We start from the raw sequence: 15786 nt of genomic DNA, 5'->3' as shown, positions 1-15786 counted from the left end.
TTGGGCAACTCACATAACCTTTCCATGCCTCCGATTCCTCACATTTGAAATGAGGATTATAGTGGTAGCTATTTTGAAGGTTTTCTGATGATAAACAAAGTGCTTAGAATCATACCTGACTTGAAACCACTTCATAAATGTAAAATGTGTTCTTGTTTTAATTGATAATGCCAATGATTGTTGGCAGCTTGGAATCCAAGAATGCTTTCAGTTTCATCTGTTTGTATTTAAATATTTATTGAACATTTTCTACATTCTGTACTACAGGTCCCACAAAAGATGAATAAATTAATACATAAAACATAAACCATAAAAATGCAGAAAATTCTAATACTGTAGATTGATCGGTCAGAAGTCTCTAAGGAGATAGCAATGATAGAGAAATGCCAGGCATACAAAGACCCGAGAAGAGAGAGTGGGACAGAAGGAGCAGCCAGGGAAAGGCGCCATTGCAGTAATGAGTGTGGCGCTTTTGGTACCTGACCTAGTCACTATGGTTGGAGGACGCTGAGGGGCAGGCATGGTGTGAGATGAGAACAGAGGAGACAGACCGAATCATGTGGAACTTTGTAGTCAGACTGAACCATTTAGATTTTGGCAAGGTGTGATATAAAACCATGGGTGAATTTTAAGCATGGAGTGACACAGTCATGGGTGTCTTTGAGGGATCACTGAGGCTACTGTGTGAACAAAAAGCAAGGAGATGCTTAGGGATGCTAGTACAGGAGCACGGGAGAGATGGCTTGAAGATAACACCTCAGCCAGGTGTTATTGTAGATATGAGTGGCGTAGATTCAGGATGCGTTTGGTGGGTAATGATGAGAAGACTTGCTCCTGAATGGATTGGTTATGATGAGACAAGTGTAGAGAATAATAAAGGATGACAGTAGATTTGAGTTTGAGCATTTGAGAAAGCATGATATCCTTTGCTGAGATAAAATAGGTCAAAGAAGCTTGAAGAGAGGACATGGAACAGAAGCAAGGAAAGAATCAAGATTATTCTCTTAACTGTGTTAACTTGGAAATGCCTGCTCCATGTCCAGGTAGGAACACCTAGAGTTCTAAAAAGAAGTCAGTCTGCAAGAGCTTTGGGGAGTCATTCATATGCAGATTACATGTAAGCCCTGGGACTGGGTGGAGAAGAGGAGGAGGAGGAGGTCTGTGACAGTATTTAGATTTGTGGTTTGACACAAAAGAACCAGCAAAGAGTAGGAGCAACCAGCAAGGTAGGAGGAAAACCAGAAGAGGGCGGTGGCCCAGACAAGAGAAGATGAAATAGCCTCAAGAAGAAAAAGCCTCAGACACTGCTGTGCAACCAAATAACAAAAGCAATTTAACCAGGAGACTTGGTAATGCTGAGGTAAAAGGAGAAAGTGGGTGGAGGCTGATTTGAGCAGGACAGAAAAGGGACATGCAGGGTCAGACGCCAAAACAACTCAAAAACTTGGGCTAAGCCTGGGATTAGAGAAAATGGAAGCCTTAGCTAGAAAAAGATGTGAGGTCAGGAGGTCCTAGAAAAGGTCTGTATGCAGGTGGATGTGATTCAGACCCAGGGAAAACCTGTGACGCAGGAAAGAGGGAGATAATTGTAGTAAATAAATCCTTGAGACATAAGGTGGGACCGAATCCTGGACATAAGTTTGTCAGCCTAGGAGAAGGGGCACTTCACTACAGCAAAAACAGACAGGTGGGGAACACAGACACAGGGGCAAGAAGCTCAAAGCTTTGGCAAATACAAAAATGCTCCTGTTGGATCATTTGTGTTTTCTCAGTGAAGTGTGCGGCGACATCATGAGCTGAGAGTGAGGGTTAGGAGAAGTGGCACGTAGGAGGCTTAAGGGGAAATGAGACTGCTCGTTTTGGAGAGCTGGAGAACATAGGTTTGTTTTAACAGGATTGCCATCAGGAAGAGCGGAGTGCCCATTTGAGACTCATGGTTATAAACCTAAGATGAATTTGGTGCTGTGGCACGTGCCGGTAATCCCAGCAGCTCAGAAGGCTGAGGCAGGAAGATCACAAGTTCAAAGCCAGCCTCAGCAACTTATCGAGACCCTAAGCAACTCAGTAAGACCCTGTCTCAAAATAAAATATTAAAAGGGCCAGGGAAATAGCTCAGTGGTTAAGCACCTCTGGGTTCAATCCCCAGTACAATAGATTGATAGATAGATAGATAGATAGATAGATAGATAGATAGATAGATAGATACCAACTAGCCTTGTCAGATTTTCTCTATGAACATTCTGCAAGAGATTGCACAAAATATTCTTGCTTGAAATGAATAAAAGTTTCTAGCATATTAGTTTGGAAAATTGGAATTTAATTTTACATTAATCGAAAGGTTACACTCAAAACTGACCGTTTTTTTCCCTGTAGAAATCACACAGATCTATACAGTTGGTTTTTCTTTTCTATTGAGGCTGTGTAGCAGTGACACCAGTGGTATCCAGTTGAGGTCCAGGTTCTTGGCATCCCAGACAAAGAATGGAGCAAGACACGCAGAAGTAACAGGCAGACCATAGATTTTGTTGAAAGTGAAAATAACACTTCATGAGCTAGAGCCGAGTAGGCTGAGAGCTGGTGGCCCAGGGCCCCTCATCTGGGCAAGTCTTGTCCTATGTGCTAAGTTGCACCTCACCCTCCTCTCTGCGTGGACCTGATTGAAGACCTTGCTCCATTTGTTCCCATTGGTCACTTTATTTTTGCTTAGTTTGAATACAGAACCTGTGGCGGGAGCTGCCATGATAATGGGGTTATCACCAATAGGACATAAGGACGCAATCCTCACACTCCAAAGGGCACTGCTCTTGTACCCAGCTCTGCCACTTGACATCCCTAAACTCCTACCTCAGTAGCAAAGTTTTCATGCTGTGTTCATTCTCGGTCTTGATTTCAAACAGTGTCAAAATATATTATTAGAAAGCTTTCCAGACTGGGGGCTCAGTGGTAGAGCACTTGCCTCACACATGTGAGGCCCTGGGTTTGATCCTCAGCACCACATAAAAATAAATAAACAAAATAAAGATATTGTGTCCATCTATAACTAAAAAAAATTTGGGAAAAAAAAGAAAACTTTGCAGTCCATTGTTGTTGCTTAGAAAATTCTAGCAGTTGATCAGACATAGAATTTGTTTTCTGTGTCATCACCTGCAGAAAATCAGCAGAAGTGAAATATGAGAATGAACAGCACAGGAACGATAACTCTGGGTTGGGGCTAAGCTGAAAACAATACTACCATGAGGTAAAGGGGAAGCCATGCAAGCTGTCGAAGTGGACAGTGAGCAAGCTTGATTGAGAGGGGGGGGGGGGGTGAGGGATTTTGCAAGTACTTGTTACTGCTGACCTTTAATCTCCTTTTGGACTTATTTTACTTTGAAATCAAAAGCTGTTGGTGTGTCTGTTTTTGACATGCAAAACCTGGTATAAGGATTAAAATGTTTTCTAATACTCATATAAAACTAGAATGGGGCCATTTTAAAATCCAGCTAGTGTTCCAGAGCTGGGGCCTTCCAGGAAACTGAGGCAGCATGAAGACCCCCTTCAAGCCCCAATTCTTATGATCAAGTCAGAAAGAATTCAGAGTAACAGACATGAGTTTATTAAAAAGGATAGGAAAGGGGATACTCTCCAGGGAGAGGTAGGTCCTCTCAGGAAAGGGACAATGTGCCTCTTCCACCCTCCAGTTTTACTGGGGTCCCAGGGAAGTTTCCAGAGAGTCCTGTCCACTTCTTGACTTTTGACTGACAGCAGAATGGCATCAGACCTTCAAGTCCCCATTGCCATGACAACTGTAGGTCACTTTGGCCCATGGTGACTGGTTCTGATTGGAACCTATTCTTAAGATTTTTATGGTTGGGGTATTATTCTTATCTCCCTGATATTTGGGATCTGGTCTGTGGAAGGGTCACAAAAGTCCCCCTCTTGAAGGTAACTTGTGTTCTTCTTATCGCTTTTAGGGCCTACATATCTCCTGCAAATAACAGGCAGTTTGTGCAGGAATGGAACATACTCTGTGGACTTAAGGAGGCAGGGCTTCAGGGAAATTGCTTTTTAAAAGTGAAAGCACGTGGGGGTCAGCACAGTGGGCCCATTTCATGGAGTTATTCCCTTAACCTCTGTTCCCCTCATTTACATCTGTTTGTCCCCTATCAATGTTTACAGTAGCTATGGCACCAGGAAGTCGCCTTAGTGGCTAGGACAGGTAGCCTCCTCCACACTGACAAGGGAGGCAGAACCCAGCCACAGGATACCAGAAAGGAAGAACAGAGGCGAGGGGAGACGCGCTGTTCAGACGCGCTGTTCAGACCGTGGCTGGGACTCTCCCTGAACTCAAAGACATCAGCCTCATTAGCAACATTGGATCTAGTAGACAAAGGGCCATATCTTCATGTGAAGGAAATGAAGTTCATGTTTAGAGTCTTCCATGCACAGTTGCCTTTCAAGATTGTGAATAAAATTTTTTAAAAAATTCTGACACACTCAGAAAGTTTATTATTCATAGACCCTCTCTGGAAAATCTTCCAAAGTATGTACTTTAGCAGAAAGAAAGATGAATGGAGAAGGAAAACGTGGAATGCAAAAATGCAGTATAGTACAAATAAATCAGCAATTTTTTTTTGTTAAATCTACAAAAGTATTGTGGGGAGGGAGTCTTTAGTAATAACCTTGGACTAAAATTAAAAAGAAGTGAGAAATAGAGATAAGAAAAGACTTTTGTCCTATTCATGAAAAGGACATAGATAATGCAGATAATTTATGTGTTGAAATTTTCAAGAGAATTGTAAAAATAGCCGCTCATATTTTAGAATGTTTACTTTGTAAACAGGCACCCTTTGGTACATTCTATATATAATAAATCACTAACGTTCACAGGAGGCGGGTATGTTGCCTTCATTGTATGTAGATGAGGAAACTCAGGCACATAAAGGACAAGTAGCTTGTCAGAGACCCTGTGGCTAAGTAGCAAGGGTGCCATGTTTGAACCCCGCAAATGACTCTGACCCTACAATCTTCAACAATTCTTTAGAAATGGGAGTGTCGCTCCGTAGGGGTAGTGCAGGCACAGCACTGGGCCTAGCATGCGTGAGGCCCTGGGTTCAATCCTTAGTAACCAAAAAAACAAAAACAAAAACAAAATTGCCTCAGAATTGAATATATTTTTCAATTTGAGGAGAAAATGAAAATGGAATGAAGAAAGCTCAGCCTAAAGGAAAGCAGAGTAACAAGAAAGTACACCACTAATCATGATAAACATGTTAAGCATGGAACTTACTGTTTTAAAAGACATAAATTTTGTACAGACAGAAGTCTATACTATACAGCCGATGGTTATTTAAGTTGAGATAAATGCCTCTCTAGAACCATCTAGGGATTGTGCTAGATGAGATGATGGGCTGTGCTTCTGGGAAAGGAGCCTCTTCTTACTCTGCAGACTGGTTCATCTTCTGCTTCATGTAAAGTGCATTTTTTTAAATTGAGAAAGTGTCATTTTATTTTATTGTCATACTGAATGCACCAATTAGCCGTGGAACATGGGATAGAATAGAAGATGTGTAATACATCAGACTGTTGTTTTCAGTGATGATGAGAAATAAAGTGATATTTTCTACAGTCAATTTTTGCTTTAAGATTTTGAAGGTTTTTTGGTTTAAACCTGAATTTTCACTTGTCACTTTCCTTTATTTTCATGGCCTCTATTGAATAAAGAGAGAAGGATTTTAAGCATACTGATAACCTTAAAAACTGCTCAAGTCCTTCAGGGAGGTCAGACAAGTTGTCAGGAAGCAGATGAGTTCAGCTTTTTCATTAACAAGTTCAGGACGCTGGTTTGCTAGAGAACAGGGGTCAGGGCCTCTGCTGGTGGGAAGGCAAGCAGAGCGCCTAGACCCTGCCACGTGAGCTGAGCAGGGTGGCAGCAGCATTGCGTCCAGCTTCTGTGGTGTGCCCGGGACTGCAGACAAGCACCATCACTACCCCGGCAAGGGCCCAACGTGGATGGACCCTTACTCTATTTTAGTAATGAATTCGAGAGGTTTCTGATCTCGTCCTTCTTTTTCTCACGTGAGACTGTGTGGCATTACCTGTCTTCCTATTAAAACTCTTTCATTTGGTTTGGATTTCTGTGTCTATGTAACAAAGTAAGTAGACTTTTAAACACATTCCTTCATTTATTCCACAAATACGTTATCACTGCAGGCAACTTGACAGGCAGAAGGCCCAGAGTGGGAAACAGCCTCAGCCTTCATGGAACATTTAACAGAAAATCCCACAAATCCATGTCATCACAAACTGTGATGAGTGTCTGGGGGGAGACAACTCCAAGCGAATTGCCTTGGAGACACTGGTGGGGAATGTTGACCTGGAGGATCAAGGAAGAAAAGGAGGAGGAGGACGCCCTGCCCCCTGCAGGGGGCTGGCCAGCCTACCTTCCACACCTGGGGAACTCAGGTCCCAAGGTGTGAGAAGGAGGGAGCAGTAGATAACAAGTGATTTAAGGCTTCTGAGGAAGCCACTGTGGCTGATGCACCCAGGATGTCTTGGAAAGGAAGTGGAAAACCACCCACGAATCTTTCAAATCTTTCATAGTGAGCTCAAAGCTGGCTTGAATTAGGATTGCAGCTGTGACAAGAAAGAGAATCACTGGATTTTATATATATATATATATATATATATATATATATATATATATATATATATATATATATGTTGGAGGAAGAATCAACCAGATTTGATGATAGATTAGAGGTAATGATAAAAAAAAGGATAAAAATGGTCTCAGGATCCCAACTTTAGTACCTGGACGAACTGAGGCAGGAAAGATTGAAGGAGAAGTTTCAAAAGCCTTCTGGACCTGTCTAGGCCCTGGGTTCAGGAGTCTGAAGCTTATTAATTAAGTGAAAGCCTGGGAATGATACATTCACAGATTGAAAAATATATTTTATAAGTACATATTAAAATATTTACATATTTATGTTTTACATTTTACATATTATTTAATTCCAATGGGCTGAATGAGGCCATGTGGAGAGTGTGCTACTTAGAGGCTGTGCTGAGCCCTGGGACACTGCACCACTTAGGGGTCCAGTAGTAGCCAGAGTTGCCAGAAAATAAGACTGAGGAGGAATATCCAGAGACCAAAGGAAAGCAAGGAGAGTGCTCTGGGGTGGACACCAAGAAGTCACAAGGAGGTCATAAGTTGGGTAAAGTAACTCTGTCAGATGCTGCTTAGAAATGTGAAATGTGAAAAGCCCTGTGAGACTTTAAAAAGACTCCTGGAAAAGCACTAAAGGAGACTTGCACAAGTGGGAAGACATGCCTTGCTCTTGGATGGGACAACTCAGCACCATATATAAATTCAAGGGGATTTAGGGTTTTGGGTTTTCTAAGTTTGTTTATTTGCTGGATACCAGCTTTTTCCTGGAACTATAAAACCTGATTCTGAAGTTCATATGAAAAATAAGCATGTTAGAATAGCTAGAAAGACCTTTAAAAACAGGGAGAGACTTATACTATGCTCGTAGCCTCTATGATTAAAACCGTGTGGTTTTGATGCACAGATGGACAGCTATGAAGCAGATCAGAAAGTCCAGAAATAAACTAAAGCACATATGACCATTTAGTATGTGATAAAGATGGCAAATGAAATCATAGTGGGGAAAGATGGGCTTTAAAATGGTATTGGATGAGCTGGGTGGCTCTTTATCAAAAAATAAAATTTGACTCATCCTCACACTATATGCCAAGATAGACTCCAAACAGATCAGAGATCTAAACATAAAAGAATGAAAATATGCAAGTACTAGAAGCCAACATTCAGTAGATTACTCTATAGCCTGGGTGGGAAGAAAGCCTTTCTCACAATAACTTAAAATTTGATGTGCAATATAAGAAAAAAAATTAATTTCACTATGCATATTAAACAACTTTGCATGACAGGCAGGATTCTAAGATGGGTTTCCATGCCCTGTAATACCCTTGAGTATAGGCTGGACCTATTGATGGCTTCTAACAAAATAGAGTATGGTAAAAGTGGTGCGATGTCACCTGTGAGTACAGGCTGCAGAAGATCGTGACTTCTGCTTGCAGGCTCAGGAAACCAACTGCCACACAGTGAGCAGCCCATGTGATAAGAAGCTTAGCGATTTATATGTAAAAATGTAGCTACTTTACACATCAATGCATACGACAACACCGCTTAATTTTGTTTTAGTTATAAGAATCTGTCTTGGGACTTCTTGATTTCCTTTGAAGAGTCATATTGTTTATAAATAGTGTCAGTTTTGTGCCTTCTTCAGTCACTTGCCAGCTTGTTCTTTGGTCTCCCTGTGCTGCTGGTTAGAACTCCAGACAATGCTGAGTAGACCCCGTGGTAGAAGCACCCTTGTCTTGTGTCTGTGCTTGAAGAAAATATGTTCAAGTTTGCCTACTTTAAAGTGATATTTGCTGTAAATTTGGGGTAAATAGGGGCTGGGGTTGTGGCTGAGCAATAGAGTGCTCGCCTAGCATGGGCAAGGCCCTGGGTTTCAGCCTCAGCACCACATAAAAAATAATTAAGTAAAATAAAGGTGTTGTGTCCAACTCCAATTTAAAAATAAATATTTTTTTAAAAATGGGTAAATAGCCTTTATTACATTAAGGAAATCCTTCCTATCCCCAGCTTGATATGAGTTGTTATCATGAAGGAGTGTTTTATTTTATTGAAGACACGTTTTTAACATCTCTTATCACGCTAATGAAATTTGCTTTTGTTAAGAATTTGCAAAGAAGGCTTTGTTTTGTCTTCTACGAAGCATTTTGAATTTTTTTGAATAGTTTTTCTGTTGAGATGACCACATGGTTTTTCTCCCTTGCACCCTATTCTTTTTTCCATCCAGGTACAAGATGATCTCTGAATTCACGTGGCCCAACCATGACCTTCCTTCAGACAAAGAGGCTGTCAAGAAACTGATAGAAAAATGTGGTTTTCAGGATGATGTGGCTTATGGGAAGACCAAAATTTTCATTCGAACACCCCGTACATTGTTTACCTTGGAGGAACTCCGAGCCCAGATGCTCGTACGGATTGTTCTCTTTCTACAAAAGGTAATTTTATATTTTTTAAGTAAGTGTAGTTTTTGCTTTTATTTTTTTAAAAAAATTTACTAAATGCTTTCTGTAACTCAAGAAATGTGCATGGATGGAGCCTTTCACATGTGTGTTCAGATCTTGGAATTTTTGTTGCCTTCACACGTGCAAAACTTATTTGGCTGCCCAAGTTTATCCTTAAAACTCTGAAGACTTTTTGACTTGTGGTATTTAGAGTTGGAGAGAGAGCTAGACCATCTGCTTTTTGTCTTTTGTAGTTAACTATGTAGTTAACTCAGCTTAATGCTTAAAGAATTTTTTTTACTAGAGCATTATAATTCTACATACTATTTGGGTTCATTCAGACAGAATCATACATGCAAGGGATTTGGTTTTAGTCCCCTTTCTGCCTTCTCCCACCTCCCTCCCCCTTTCTTCCTTCTTTACTGGTCTTCCTTTCCTTCCATTCCCCTTCGTATGTTTATATATGTATATAACATGATTTTGTCAAATTCATTCCATATTTCTTCCCCTTTCCCTCTTTCCTACCTCCCTCTCCTTCTCCTTCTGCTCACTCCTCTGATCATCCCTGTATCTTTATGATATCCTCTCCCCTTATTTTGCTCTCTTTCCCTTATTTTGCTCTAGTTTCCATATATGAGACAAAACATCCGACCCCTTGATTTTCTGAGTCTGGCTTACTTTACTTAGCATGATTTGCTCCATTTCCATTCATTTACCAGCAAATGCCATTATTTTATACTCCTTTATGGATGAATAAAACTCTATTGTATGTATGTTCCACGTTTTCTTGATCCATTCATCTGTTGATGGGCATCTGGGTTGATTCCATAATTTGTCTATTATGAATTGTGCTGCCATAAACGTTGAAGTGGCTGTATCACTATAGCATGCTGATTTTAGCTCTTAAAGGATTTTTTTTAATCTTGTAATTCAGAAATTTTGCCAACATGCTTGTGATCACCGCCCTCACCCATCATTACCCCACTACCACCCTTAACCTCACTTTATGAACTTGTACCTACGGTCATTGAGCTGTGCAAGGCCCCCTTCTCATTTTATTCATGCATTCATTCTTTTTATTGTTCTGTGGCCTTTCTTATATCTTCCATGTGTACTATTTTATTGCAAAAAAAAAAAAATTCTATATGTGTATTTGTTAATCAGCTTTGTGTTGCGGTAACCAAAATACCTGACAACAACAACTTAGAGGAGAAAAAGTTTAATTTGGCTCGTAATTTCTAGTTCTCAGTTCAAAGTCAGCCAACTGCATTGCTTTGGGTTTGAGGTGAGTCGGAAAAGCATGGCAGAGGAAAGCTGCTCAGCTTGTGGACGCTGGGAAGCAGAGAGGAGGAGGCGCTGGAGAGAATCCACATTAGCGCTGGGTTCCTCTTCAGAATGACTACCCATTCACGCAACCACTAGCTGCTTCTGAGGGTTCCTGTATGCCCACATCCCTGACCAATGTGATACTTCCCCCTGAATTGTATCAGGTAACTGGTATAATGATGTCTCACTATTTTATTTTGTTTTGCTACTACTAAATTGCTACTGAATTGGAGCGTTTCCATTAAATTCTTGTTTGCTTCTGGGGATTTCCTGTAAACTGCCCGTTTGTATCCTTTGCCCATTTTTCTACTGGAGTTGGCATTTTCTTGTTGATTACCAGGAATTCCTTGAATAGTCTAGATAGTAACCTTGTTTTTGCTTTAAACATTATAAATATGTTCTCCTATCTTGTAGGCATTCAAATGAACTTTATCCATAATATGCTTTGTTGAACAAAATCCTCAAATTTTACATCATCAGACTCTTTCTTTGAACTATATAGTTTTACCTTTTACATTTCAGTCTTTAGTCCATTTAAAATCTACCTATAAATGTGATTTCATATAGGGATCCAGTTTTTTATTTTCCTCTATATAGTTAGCCAATCTTCTCATCTACTGGACCGCCTGTCCTATTTCATTGTTTTGTTTTTTGAGAGAGTGTGTATATGTCCCACTTTTGTCACTTGTTTATATATTTATATACATATATGAGAAGGGAGAGAGAGAGAGTGTGTGTGTGTGTGTGTATGTCAGAGAGGGCTATTCTGTTCCATTTTTCTATTTGCCCATCTTGCATTAATGCCACACATTTTGTCATAGTATGCCTTAGTGTATGGTAGGATAAATCCATCGCCTCTACTTTTCTTTATTAAAATGGATTATGGATTAACCTACACATAGATCTTTATCCTGCAATGTAAATTTTAATGTATAAGAAGTTCATTAAATGCAACAATTTTATTAATTGCATTTTTATATTGCTTTTGTTCAGTTCTGGTTTTCTTTCTTGAGAATACTCATGAATTTGTAAGTTGGGTCTATTTTTTGTCTACTATAGAGAATTATTTTCATGCATCTGTCCTCTATCAGGTGCTTACTTGTGATGGTTTTGTTCTTTTCAGATCTGATACTGTTGTTTTTTTCTTTGAACATACCTAAGACATTGAGTCAAGCTCAGATTCAGGCCACAAACCCAGGTGATCGTTTCTCTCAGTTTGCTTAAGACAGCTCGGGTTGGTGACTGTCACACACTGTAGCTATTAATAGTATCCCAGGCACTCTCAAAGTGTCCCAGTATGGGTAATGGACAGCGTGGTCACCCTCTGTGGAACTCACTCCCTGTCCATTTGGTGTCTAGTAGGTTCTTCTTCCCAAACATACAGTGGCAGTTTGTCCACCTCTTTCACAGCGGTTAGTGTGCAGCCAACTGCATTGCTTTGGGTTTGAGGTGAGTCGGAAAAGCATGGCAGAGGAAAGCTGCTCAGCTTGTGGACGCTGGGAAGCAGAGAGGAGGAGGCGCTGGAGAGAATCCACATTAGCGCTGGGTTCCTCTTCAGAATGACTACCCATTCACACAACCACCAGCTGCTTTTGTCTGTTACATCTCTGCTGGCCAAGGACGGGGTCTGCCACTTCCCTTCCAGCTCACAGCCCAGCCCAGACCTGAAAAAATACACTTGGGCTCTGCCTCTGCCTCTCTCAGCCCCCTCTGATAGCCCTTGGCTTCTAGAAATGCAGCCTGCCTTACCCATCCCTACCTCTGCTTTCTTTCCAGTGAGAAGTTGCACTCTCTAGCTAGGAAAGAAAGATTGGAGAGGAGAAGGGACAGTTGCTTCATAAACCATTAGCCATGCAGTGGAGGGAAGCTGTCCCATCTTCTGTGGCAGACAGGTCTCATATTTCTCATTCATAAGGCAGTGGAGTAGGGAATAGTATCTCCCTCCCTGGTCTCAGACCATTCTAGAACTTGATATAGGCAATCTACTGATTATGTCCACAAGCCATAAAAATCATGGGAATTCCTCCCAGTTTCTAGAAATAGATTCTCTGTCACCTATCCTGCCATGCCATGTGTGTTTTTTCCTCCTTCTGTATCCTCACAGGACTTGAGTAGGAAGTTAAGAGAGGGAGGCAGCATCAGGAACTGCTGAGGGGTTTTGTTTTTTGTTTTGGTGGTTTTTTTTGTGTTTTATTTGCTAGTGGTACTGTGGATTGAACCTAGGGGCACTCTACCACTGAATTACATCCCCAACCCCCAACCCTTTTTGTTTTTCCTTTGAGGTAGGATCTTGCTAAGTTTCAAGTTGCAAGATTACAAGGTTAACCTTGACCTTGCAATCTTCCTGCCTCAGTTGCTGGAATTATGGGTTTGTACCACCACACCTGGCAGGAGCTGCTGTTTTAAACAAGAATCTCCAACAACTAATTTTTATTTCCTTCTTAAATAAAAATGGCTTCATATTTTTTCTGATTATATAAATAGCATATGCGCATTGTAAAAACAAATTCAGGATTAGGGATGTGACTCAGTGGTAGAACCTTTGCCTGGTATGGAGCAGGCCCTGATTTTCATCCCTATCCCCTCAAACACACAAATCCAAACCTTACAAAAAATAAAAAATAAATAAAGGAAGAGGTGAAAGATCACCTAAAATTCCATATAATGAAATATGTCTTATCTTAATATAGCGGTGACCACTTTCCCCCACCACTGCCCCTCCCAGTGCTGGGGATTGAACCTAGCATGCTGGGCAAGTGCTCCTCTATTTAGCTACACCCCAGCCCCACCATCCTTTTTGATACCTTTCTGGGCATATTTATAAGCACACATATTGAAAAAAATGTGATCACAGTTCCTATGATGATTTTCTTATGATCATCATTCTCTTTTCCTACAATATTCTGTTATTCTCTTTTTTCCTGCACATTTTCTTCCTCTGCCCACCTCTCTTCCCCCATGCTGTGTTAAGGGTCCTCAGAACCACCCCCAGTTTCAGTGATTCACTAGAAGGACTCACAACCCAGCACAGAGTTGTACTGATGAGTAAAGTTCATTGTAGCCAAGGATGCAAAGCAAAATCAGCAAAGGGTAAGGACATCTGGTGGGAAGTCCAGAGGAAACCAGGAGCTAGCTTCTAAGAGTTCCCTCCCGTGGAGCTACACCAGAAGCAATTCCTCCAGTAGTGAGTAGGGCCTGCACAAGCCAGGTGGTCTCCAGGGAAGCCCATTAGAGAGTGCTCAGTGTTTTCTATTGGGGGCTGGTAATGTAGGTACCCTCTTCCTAACCCCCACCCAAATTCCAGACTCCCAGAAGGAAGTCGGGCATTGAGCACCAACTGTATTGTTTATACAAGCAGTTTAAGCACAGGGTCACTCTTATTATGTCCATGTAGGTAGCTGTTTGCCAGCATCTCCCAGACACCAGCCACTCAGCAGGCCTCTCTTAAGAATGGCTGCCTCAGACCTGCAACCTTCACTCCTTTCTGGGCACCCCCACAGGATTCCCATAGACCTCCTGTCCACACAGCCCTCCTGTCCACACAGCCCTCCAGCCAGGGGCCCTCATTTCTATGCCCTGGATTCCCAGAGGTGTCCTTGTGGAGTTAAAGGGTGTGGGTGTGTGTTTAATCATAACGATTCACGTATTTCTACCCACAATGTAAACAAACGCTCTTTTCCCTAAATTTCCGATGACAGAGGCTTTTACCAAGCATTTGAAGTTTTTCCATTCTGATCAGTGACAAATGGTATCTTATTTCTACTTTAAATTTTTATTTCCATGGCCACTAGTGAGGGTGTACTTTTGGCCTTTCAGATTCCTTCTCCTGTTGTCGATTTATCATATCTGTGGCCCATTTTTCTCCTGGGTTGTCTGTCTATAAATTTTGGGAGCTCTCTGTATATAGATGTATTAATTTTGCATATTACAATTAGTTCATTAAAGTGATTTGTCATTTGACTATTCATTGTATACTCTTCTATGTGAAGTTTTTCACTGTAAATATAATGAAAAATGTCTTATCTTTCCAAGTATAGCTTTTGGATTTCTACAAAAAAAAAAAAAAAAAAAAAAAAAAAAACTACATGAATCTGTAATTTATTTTTGTACATGGTGTGATATAGGAACTCAACTTTATTTTTTTCCAGGTGAATAACTAGCTGTTTAAATATCTTTTATTTAAAAATTCCTCTTTTTTCCAATAACTTGAAATTTCACCTTTGTCCAATGTTGATTTTGCATATGTATGTGATTTATTCCAGGACTCACTGTTATATTCAACAGTGTGTTCCTATGCCAGTATCACACCATGTTTAGTATAGTACATAATAGATTTTAATCTCTGGGAACCTAGCTCGCAGCGTATTTGCATACATTTTCTGCACTTTATTGGAGTTTAATGGCAGGTTGTAGGAGGCAGAATAAAAAATGTTGACTAAAACCAGAACCTCCAAAATTGGTTTTTGTTAAGCAGATAAACTGAATAGTCACAAAGAAAGGTTGTAGAAGAGATACAAACTGTTATTTTTCAATTCATAAAAACAAGTATAGTTCTCCACTGTCGTTTAAACCATTACCTACTCAATATCAAGAATTGTAGGTAATCTGTTGAGTGCATCTTGTTTCCTTTTATTTACTTGATCAGGGCTGATGTTGTAGGAAGTTTGTGAAATTACTGGAAATATTTTTTAATTTTAACTTATTTGTTTGTTCTAATCAGTTACACATGACAGCAGACTGCTCTTTAATTCATTACACACAAATGCAGCACAATTTTTGATTCTCTGATTGTACCCAAAGTAGGGTCATGCAATCATACATGTAATGATGTCCATCTCATTTTGGAAATATCATTTTTTATAAATCTAGACTTCAAAGACTTTTATTGGTTTTGTAATACTAAAGTGATGACAATATAAGTTCATGTGGAAATGAGAAACATAATTTTTATTTTAAATATAATTTTATTTTATATTAAACATAAATTTAAATCATTATCATGTCACTGTTGTGTAGTATTTGGGTTGTGTCTGCTCTCCTGGTGCTGTAGGCATTTCCAATGCTTCACTCTAACATGTCTCATTACAGCGCACATCTGTTTATTTAGACCAGTGTCTGGCGCATACTCGGAGTGCGGTAAATGTTAGCTCTTCTTACTACAGCCAGTACTGCTGTTACTATTAGGCATTTGTACATATCCTTGATTATTTTTTTGGAATAAATTTTCAGAAATGAAATTGTTGGTTTAAAATATGGGTATTTTTAAGATATTTTTATATCCACTTTCAAATGGACCCCAGAAAGATTGTACCAATCTACATTCCCATCAACGCATGAAAGAGCTGTCTCACTGAAGCACTCTCATTCTGAATGACC

General features: G+C 40.3%; 1 protein-coding gene across 1 annotated transcript in view; it reads left to right on the top strand.

The window, feature by feature from the left end:
• MYO1D (myosin ID) overlaps window positions 1-15786 on the top strand; it is a 310008-nt gene that overhangs the window by 127195 nt on the left and 167027 nt on the right. Inside the window, exon 16 of the mRNA XM_081270002.1 lies at window positions 8871-9078. Within this exon, the coding sequence (XP_081126128.1) occupies window positions 8871-9078 (208 nt within the window). The remainder of the gene's footprint in view (window positions 1-8870; window positions 9079-15786) is intronic.

The sequence above is a fragment of the Spermophilus citellus genome (genome assembly GCF_964194105.1).
Source record: "Spermophilus citellus genome assembly, chromosome: 17".
NCBI lineage: Eukaryota > Metazoa > Chordata > Mammalia > Rodentia > Sciuridae > Spermophilus > Spermophilus citellus.
The sequence above is the reverse complement of the archived record's forward strand: the minus strand, read 5'-3'. Positions and strand labels throughout refer to the sequence as shown.